The following is a 10435-nucleotide window of genomic DNA, read 5'->3' as shown; positions in this document are numbered from 1 at the left end:
CAGAACCTAGCAGAAGTCTATCGTTAGAAACCAACCCAATTTTGGCGCACTCTTAACTGTTTATAGTCATCATGTTTTTAGTGACCGGGTTAACAGCATTTTATAGTACAATGGAATAATAATTTATCGTAGCGGTTAGGACCCTAGTGAAGTGTTTACGGGACTGGAAAAGGTAGATAGTAATAACAAGATTAGAGTAAAAAAAAAAGAAAAAAAAAATTTGGTGCCTAGGCGGCGGCAAAGTTTTACGCCCGCGTAACGGTCTCGCGCATGTCCTCCGCCGCCGCCGCAGCCGCCTGCTTCGCTGTCCTGTGTCCCACCGCCGACGCTTCTTCCCGTCCTCCCCTCTCGGCACCACGCCGCCGTCGGGGTCCCCCGTCCACACACGCGAGACACCGGCAGCGACGACGACGACAGCAGCGACGGCGGTGGCGGCAGCCCGGTTCCACTGATAATCGTCCAATTCCATTCAAGCCGCTCGATCGCGAGTTTCACGGCCGCGCGCTAGCGCTCTCCACGTCTACGTCTCTGTCGCACACGCCTCATTCGCCGTCCGCGGTTCTATTCATTTTTTGTCTCGCTAAAAAATCACAAAAATTTTTTTCTAACCCCGCACAGCGTGTATCTTATTTATTTGTAAAAAAAAAAAAAAAATTCCGTCTACAACTATAAACGAGAAACACCCATCTCGGTCGTGTGGTGGTGTCTGTTTACTGTAACCGAACAAGACTACGCCCGCGTTGGTATTTTTTCTTTTTCTTTTTGAAAAAGGCTCGTTTTATTTGTTTTGTCCACTTCGAATTATTTTCGATTGCGGTCCAGACAAACATCTCTCACTATCTGCAAATTAAGATCGCCGAGTGTGCCGCCGCGTCCGCGACCGAGTGACACCGCCAACGGTCATCGTCAAGTCGACTGCAGAGGAACACATGTCAAGTTGGTGGTAGAATGGGCAAGAAAGGCAAGAAGACTAGATGGCGGGAGCTGCCCATCACGTTAGGTAAGCGAAAAAGCCGCTTTAGCCGCACAGAACCGGTACCATCTGGTAAGGGCCAACAACGGGAAACCGAAGCCTAAGCTGCCGGTTGCCGGTTTTTGGATCGCGTGTAACTTAAGAATATCGGTTCTGTTTTTTTTTTATCTCTTGGTGTTCGATCCGATCTCTTGAGTACTTAGGCCAGAAGTAGAGCGCCGTACAAAAGGTATGGGTAAAAACGCCATCAGTTTTTTTCATTTTTATTATATTTCACTTCAACTGTGGTTTGTAATAAAAAAATTAATAAATTAATGTGTTACTTTTCTCGAAAAACCGGTAAATAAATAACGTATATTTATGTATTTTTCTTTAATTCAAATTTTTTTTACTATTAAAATTTTTCAATTTACCTACCTTTGGCGTAGAGCTAAAAAATATCGCATTTACATAACGATTTTTTTGTGTAATTCATTTAAATGTTACTTATTGCAAAAATTACGCAATCCTACATGCTACAAATGCGGTTATTATTATTTTTTTTTTAATAGCAAGACGTTGTTATAATTATTTAGATGTTATTAAGTCGGGTCATTATATTATATATTATGACAAAGGTATCTCGTAAATCCGATTTTTTTGTATCATGAGAAAAACATTAGACTGTAGGTGTAGTATAATAATAATGTTGAATATTAATTGCAATATATTTTAGTGTTAAGGGAGCGGGGGGCAATTAAAACACTGTCGTTTCCAGTATCTAATTTAGTGGTTTGTATATAACAAACCATAATTGTTTCGTAACTCGTTGATTAAAAGTGTATTCGATATAATATTGTTGAGATTAAAAAAAAATACCGGCGGCTTGAGTACCAGCGATAAGGGTTATAAGAACCGGCAGACCGTATAATCCGTGACGGCAGTGGTGGTGGGAGGGTGCATAAGCAGGTAGTCAAAGAAAGCGGTAGCGGTCTAAGTTTGTTAACTGACTTGTTTTATAATATATGGCATGTTTTGCATCTTTTTTTTTCTCTCCGTTTAACGACAACCGGTAGGTGCTGATGATGTCGGTAGTTAAATCAAACTAATGGAGGAGACTGTAAAATGTTTGATTTCCTAATTGAATTTTAAACAGTCGTCACGTCTTAACGAGTCGTTCAATGTTATTGAAACATAAATTATATAACTTTTCGTTTTAAAATTATAACAAATAGACGTGCCGCTTTTAAATTGAACGATTATCCGCCGACTCGACCCGAAGCATAATTATTTTCATTTTATTCTGTGACAGTATACCAATTATTTCCAGGCGGTTTGCACGAATACCGGAAACATCTGAACAATCAGACTTGATTAAATCAAAGTATCATTTTTTAAGCTCAACTAGTGGTTTACAGGCATCTGTAGTATAATATATTATGCGTTAAATTATACATGCTTTAATACTTATAAAATCATCGGTAAAGCCTTAGTTAATCGTAATCACAATTTCGGGAATGGTCATTCGTTAAGGTATGGAACCAAGCGGTTACAAAACATTAATTGTCTAACACGTTTTATTGAACTATTGACTAAAGATGAGGCGTCTAGTTTCAAAACCATCTAAAAACATTTAAAAAACGTGTTTTTTAGTGTCTACACTATTACTAGGTTAACTATTATTGAATATCAAATAAAGATTTAAAAATCGCCGGTCTGAAGAAATTATTTGTTGTTTGTGAAAACTGTTTTTAGCTGGTTTTGAAACAAGACACCTCAGTTAAACGAGTATAAATTGGGTTTTACCGGTTTTGGGAAACCCGATAATTAACAGCAGTTTTTTAATTTAGTAACAGTTATTCATGTGAGGTATCGAGTGTCTATGTTTTCAAACCTCTTAAACATGCAAAACCTAGATAACGCTTTAATCCATAGCTAATCATATTTTTTTTTTTGGTTATTATATTATGCTTTTAGACTTTAGAACGCTTAAAATTAATATTTTTTTTTTTTCACTGTTTTATTACTAATCTAGTTTTTAAGCATTTCTATAATATTGCTTTTCGCTTCTGTATAACAACTTAGCTGTTAATACTTAATTAGTTTTATCTATGTTATGTAATTGTTTCTATTTATTAACCGTTCTCTAACCATACTAATATTTTCAATTTTGATTTTTCAGTAATAAATAATAATGTACGTTATTTACTTAAAACGAAATAAATAATAGCTTCCGTGAATTTTTAATTACACAATATGATTTTATATGATGCATAGGACACGGACAACTTAACAATATAGTTATTTTTCAATGAATATCAGCTCTGGTTTTCACTAAATGATGTAAGATGTGGGAGTGCTTTTCGATCGATTTCGTACAAGTTTCTTGGTAAAGGAAATATTTTGAATTATTTTGCTTTTGCTTCCTACGCAGCTATATTATTACATAATAATATAGAGTAGTTTATATATAATTAATTATTATTTATACCCTATTGTTACATGGCTATAAATAGAAAAAATCATTACAAAATAGTTTCTGTAAATTGCATTGCTTTTTTTCGGGTATATAGTGAGAGTACTAACGAAATTGTTTTCCACGAGACAATAATAGACTATAAGAAATTTATTAGGCGGTGACTTAATCAATAAATTATTCTGTACATCGAACATCGTGTATTTGCATATTAATGTCGGCGCCATTTAATCGCTGTATATAAATGTTCCGGTAGAAAAAACCTATCAGAATTTATATCGTTTGGGAATTTAATTTAAAAAACACTAATTAGACGGAAAAATCGAGCGATTATTTTTATTTGACCAGATCGTTGTTGGTCGATAGGCGGCAGATGCAATTAACAAGGTACCGCATAATATTATTATATTGTAAGTGCATTATTTTATGCTTGTAAGATCAGGTTTTTTTTTCTGATCACACCTAAACCGCAGATATTATATGCTGATTATTATCGAATAACTTTACTTGAGTTTACTTTGGGTAGCCTACGGTGTTTTTCGGAGTTTGAACGTTATGTTTTATGTTTTTTTCGGGTATAAAAAGACCAATATTTGCTCGAAGTCGAACGATAGGCACAATTTTTGTAATCCAGCAAAAAGATAATAGTAGTATTATTTATTATTTATTAGTATTACATAGTTTTCGATCATTCGACGTTGTTATTTGGCATGTCCCGTATGTTCTTCGGCTGAAATGTCACGGGGCCGTTTGCGGGGGAAGCAATAAAGCCCCGGCGCTATGCTCGCAGTTCTTCATAAGACGTTAAAACACTCCGCAATGGCAAACGTGCGAAAATGTGTGTACATGCAATAAAGTACATTTGGCTTTTGCACGGGTTTCATCGTTCGACGGCAAACAATACGACCGTTACCCGTTACTTATTTTATCACACGGTTTTGACGCCTATTTTGATTCTTTGGGACAATTTACGGTTTATATCGAATCGACTGGACTCTAACGTAGCGTATAACATGATAACGCAAGAATGATGATGGTAAACATACGGTTTACCATTACATGTAAAGAAGTACAGATTAATGTAGCATTACTACAATACTTAGCACCGGGGCCGTGTAATTATCAATATCGGAAGTGTAATCGATTTATGACAAAATATAATATGTATCATACATAGGCGCAAATAGTCAAAGACTCGATTGCGTGCAAAATTTCATTTTTTTAGTCATAACATTAATTGCAAAAAGTAAAAAAGCGAAGAGAACGTTTTGGGTAAAAATCGAAAACCCTGATTTTAATTAATCAAAATTAATAACGCGTACATATTTTACTAATTTGAAAATTTCCATCATCATCCCTATGTACAGAATAATTATATCAACTTTGTTTTTTCAATTGCAAACACATACCTACATTTAAGTCGATAACCGGGTGGTAAAAAATTTAATTTTGAAATTGTCGTTTGAATTTTTAATTTTCAATAATCGGTTCGTCATTTATGACTTTTTAAAGATTTGAATTTAAGATCAGTGTTCATTCGGGTTTTAAAAACAGTAGCTCAGCGAATTCCCATAAAATAATAATAATAATATTGACTCGTCCATAACACTGTCACCGATAATCAGACATCAATAACACTCATTTTTATTTTTTATTTATACGGATAAGCCATTCTTTACCTAACTGCTTGGAGATAATAATAGACGAGCGGTTCGTATTTATCTATTCAAATACAGTGACGCCTACTAGTCTTAGTAATAACGAAAGGATATTGACAACAGTTAGTAGAAAAACGAAAGTCATCACTAAGTCATTGCAACGAACAGATTGATGAAAATTCAAACGCTAACATTTTTTGTGTTTTTGTCTACACATTTATGGAATTAAAACGTATGTCCCCATTTGAAAAAACGAAGTCCATACTTATATTACGTATAAGGAATGAAGATAAAAATGTTCTATGTATTGAAAAACATATGCATCTACAATTATAGGAAGAAAATAATTTATAAAGCTGGATAGCTCGGACAACAGTTAATACTTATTTACTAGGTAGGTACATACTCCGTCCACTTCATTTAAAATAAAGGGATATTATATAGTGTAACATTATTTTTATCTGCGAGCATAAGTGTCTACCGCACTCTACCTCCGCCCTAAGTTTGAAGTTTTAATAACTTTAAAAGTTATTCAAAACTAGTTGTCGACCAGTCAAAATGTTCAGTAAATTATGCTCAATTAAAAAAGTTAAATATATGCGTTACCATTTAAGTTTTGATAGTTGGCAGAGCTCTCGAAAATATCAAAAAAGATAAAAATTTGTCTATATTAGTCTAATATTGTAAAAAACATAAACAAAAATGTCTTCCAAAAAGTGAAAATAAAACGACCATTTTTTTACAACCCCCTTAAAGTAATTTTAAAAAATAATAAAATACTCACGTTTTATCTATTGTGTTTGCTTAAACAATATATTGTAAAATACAAATGTCGGTCGTTTATTGTTGCGTGGTAATACTTTTGTTAAAATACTCGTACTTTGTCGGTGTGTCACGCGTGTTTCGGTCGATCCTTACAAACTAAACCGACACTACAGCAATGTACAGCATAATAGTATATAGTATATAGTATTATTACATACACGCGGTGTCCGCAGCATGTGTAAAATGATATTGAGAAAAATGACATATTCGGATAAAACAAGAGCGTAAGTAATTACAGGTAGGTATGTTAAACCTTATCGGTCGAAAAACACGCGGCTTCGACCTACGCGGGTGGAACAAACTCGACAAGAAAATCCAGTCCATTTGTCATCATCATCGTCGTTGTTGTTGTCGGGATACGTTTCATTAAGCTTTTTGTTCACAAACCTCGCGATTGGTCCACTGAGTAAACGTAAACAGCCCGTACCCAATAAATAAAAAGCCGTACAAAAATAAATACCTAAATACGCACTTTGAAAACCCGAATTTCATTTTACGGACGGCGATTATGCGACTTATGATAATGATTTCATATTGATTTTTGGTTAAGTCCACAATTACTTTGGGTGTTAATGTGATCAAAATAATATGTACATAATAACGCTGCTATAATAATTTTATCGTTGTACAGTATGTATTTGAAGTGGACTGTGGAGTATTTTTGGCCGATTGACCAGACATATTAATCGTTTTACAGAAATTGCAATTACTAGTCTAGTCTAGGCGGATGAACCAATCACTCGTATAATGAAAACGGGGTTCGAATGATTTGTCACTAATACAATATATTTTACCACCGGTTTCAATTATTATACAAAATTGTTAACTGGCAATTTTCATATAAATTATAACTATTTTGACTGGCGGATGGTAATTTCAACGGTGGTAGTGAACATCTGTGTCCTAACTTAAAACACTTTTACATAGTACTTTCCTATAAACATTTATAATCTAAAACTTTTCAGAAATATTAGCTACGCTAAAAGTATAGAGCAATTCATTAATAAAATAAAATATTACAGATCTGTTATACTGCTTACATCTCGGGATATGAGTAAGACCATATTATGTACCTATCCTATCGAAAATAAAACAACTTGATCTGTCTGAGTGTGTGTGTGTACTGTGTTCGTTTATCTGTGCAATTCTTATGTCAGTTGACGATATAGGTTTTTAATTTTGCTTGGCTTTTGCCTTTTTATGTAGGTGGAGTTTCTCCATTATGTAAGTTTATGATCAGAGTTGTAATTTGTTGTACTACGTCGTAAAAGGATAAATTCTAACGGCCGGCTGTCGTTAATCGAGCAAATCGGTAAAAACTGGTATAGGCACACTCGACATTTTCTTAAAACTTTTGAAACCACTGCGGCCAACTAGTTTAATATATTATTTTGTTTTATGCTACGCCGTTGGTCTGAGAGAGAGAGAAGAGTTAAAGGGAAAATATACATTTATCATAATAATATACTGTCGTGCTGATGATGTTTACCGGTCACTGATCCGATCCCCTTACTGTCTCTGTTTCTCACATATCAAAGCTAGTTCACTGCCGACGCATTATTAAACGTATTTTATGGCTTCCGTGTGTCAATTACGAAAAAAAAGACACAGCCGTCATCATTATCATATCGGGTAGATACTTATCTTTTTTTTTTTATGGGAATTCAATTGCGGTAGTCCCTGAAGGGCGAATTGTACGCGGCTCTATCATTGTCTTATCTGCCATCGGTACACGGAACGTTAAAACGTTGGGATCTTTTCCGTTTGTTTTTATCGTGTTGCTTTATATCTCCACTTATAGGTCAAAATATGTATATAATATATAATTGGTAAATTGTAAATAAGACTGTTGGAAATTTAGTTCTTCCTAATCGATTACCAAAACAATTTTGTACGTAACACTTCCGAATTATTAGAATCGCACAAATCAAAATGGACCGTCGAGAAAATCCAAGGGATGACATCTGACCGTCAAGCGGTGATTTATTTTGTCACCGATTACCCGTCGGGAAAGCCGTCTGGTTTTTTTTTATGACGTCGGTCTGTGCGTAATTCGTTTGTTTACCGATTTCGACCAAGCGGACATCCGATTATAGAAATCCGAGTTGTTATACGTATTGATCTCGGGGTACGGCAGGGCAGAGGGTTAGCAAAAGTATACATCATAAGCGGCGGCGGTAGCGGTGTTGTAGTCGATGGGGATTATACGTGGGCGTTTGTATATTCGCGAAAAACTGCTGCGTAGATCCTGTGCCAAACTCCTGTGGCTGCCCGTATAGCCCGCGAAAACACTATATACACTCAAAACCTGTGAAAAGGTGAAACGACCCGCTGGTCTCGGGGGACCCGGCGAATTTTCTTAGTAAAATGTTCAGTTGCCCGTGAACACTAAACAACATTTAAATTACTTATTATCTCTCTTTTTCCACACTCATCACACAATAATCTAAAGTTACAATAAAATATGACTTATGACATGTGATAGTAGTAAAACTAATAAATATGACACAAATTTAAAAAAAAAACCCAACATTATCTGAAGCAAGAGCCGTATCGTACAGTTCATTAATATGAAAAGTTAATCTAGAACTTAAAGGCTTCCGCAACAAAATTGATTATTATTTGCTCATAAAAATAAAAATAAAAGAATCACCCTACTAGAGGGTTGGTGTGTTTGGTCCTAGGCTCTATGTATTCTCTAGCTATGCGCTGTACCTATGTTACACATATGTAATGTACGTATGATACGCTGAACGTATCTAATTGTTAATCCGGCCTTGCATACGTTTCAAGTACAGATCATATCGTATTTTGTATTATTATACAAAATACATAATAATAATAACCGGTGTTTGTGTTGCACCTGTGATTAATTAACTGCAGGGTTTCTCGCACTCAAAACTACTTGTTTCGCCATCTTTCGGCTTTTAATGGGTTCTTCATTAACGCGAAATCAATTAACAAAATTTCTCCAACAATAATTAGTAATACACTTGGATAACCAGTGTATTCGCCGTTTGGATAATTGATTACGAAGACTTGTACAGTTTACATGTCGCAATACGCCGATGGAGCTAAAAGCGTTGATTGATTGATTTGTCTTTGACAGCTGATTTAGTGTGAAGACAAGAAACACATGAAGTATGATAAAGTGATACAAATGATTGAAGTTCTTAGATTCTTAGAGTTTTTTTTTCCTGTCGACGTTTCGCCATCTGTATTATTATAAACTAGGGGTGTCAATTTTTAGTGCACACCAGGTTTTCGATTTTAAATATTTTAATAATATTACTCCGGGTGTCAAATAGATAAAATCGCTGTTATTTTTATTATTATACTGTATCTCAAGTGAAGTACGTCTGATCGATTAACCAGACATATTAATCGTTTAGCAGGAAATGGAATTCTACGTAAATATAAACGTAGTCTAGATTAACGAAACGATTGATGTGATGAAAACGGGATTTGTATGATAATAAATATACTTGACGCCGCAATGCAAAGTACAGTTCCCATCATTAAAACATTTTATAAACTATTATTTTTTTTATGATGCTGACGTTGGATAGTAAATACCTATGCCCACTGCCAGTATTTATGACCCAACACATTACAATATATGTATCCTCGTCTATTTTAAGTTTATTCTTTTTAAAATGAAATTTTGACTACTCCATTACAACGTGAACGGATATTCAGACGGAGCAAAATGTATTAACAGCTTAAGGAATTTTCCCAAAATTATCATGTCTTACCGCAGCGATTCGTTGAAAATTGGAATTAAATAATTTAGCAATAATATTATCTGTTGCCCGTTTTCATTTCAACAGTATCGGTTTAAACTGTACTTATTGATACAATATATTATAATACATTACAATGCAATGGTTGATTCGTTGAAATACTATTTATAGCGATCAAGTGTTTTGTCAGTCTCAATGTCACTGTATATAATAATAATAATAGTAGTACGAAGATGTAAGTGTAGACGTCGTAAAACAATGAAAACCCCGAACTGTGCCAATTTTTCAAGGGGGTTTTCGACACTTTAGTGTCTCAGGTGTTGTTATTTATTTTTTCGTTTTTTTTTAACTGGGAAGTATAATGTTACCCGGTTAAAAATAATGCTGTTTCCTCGGTCGTTCGTCGCTGAGTATGTTCATTATCAATGTACACGCTCTGTACACTCCAATAAATATATTTATAAGATAACAAATGTTATCTCAAGATAATTTAATACTAGAATCTTCCATCTTCGCTTGATCTCTGCGGGTATTCAAACGATATCTCATAAACATGAGTACATGTTATAGAGCTTATCGGTCGTTATGTAGCACGTGGAGGTCTTTTCTCGATTTCTAATAGTATTACAAATCATAAAAAAAATAATGGCATATCGAGAGAATCACAGTATTAAAATGGAAAAAGGCACACATTTTGCACATGCGAGACATGTTCGATTAGCGGCAAAGATAAAATTTCAATTAATATTGGTATACTCATGTGCGAAGTCTTAAGTACACA

At 34.6% G+C, this 10435-nt stretch overlaps 1 protein-coding gene across 1 annotated transcript in view; it reads left to right on the top strand.

Moving 5' to 3' along the window:
* The first annotated feature begins 402 nt into the window (after window positions 1–402).
* Window positions 403–10435, top strand: part of LOC126834085 (uncharacterized) — a 36754-nt gene continuing 26721 nt past the window's right edge. The window contains exon 1 of the mRNA XM_050565741.1: window positions 403–1000. Within this exon, the coding sequence (XP_050421698.1) occupies window positions 949–1000 (52 nt within the window). The 5' untranslated portion in view covers window positions 403–948. The remainder of the gene's footprint in view (window positions 1001–10435) is intronic.

Source organism: Adelges cooleyi, unplaced genomic scaffold (assembly GCF_023614345.1).
Source record: "Adelges cooleyi isolate 19-005CV unplaced genomic scaffold, UGA_ACOO_1.1 ACOO_flye_CR_arks_rails_tigmint_CR_PRNA_21, whole genome shotgun sequence".
NCBI lineage: Eukaryota > Metazoa > Arthropoda > Insecta > Hemiptera > Adelgidae > Adelges > Adelges cooleyi.
This window is presented reverse-complemented; position numbering and strand designations above follow the sequence as displayed.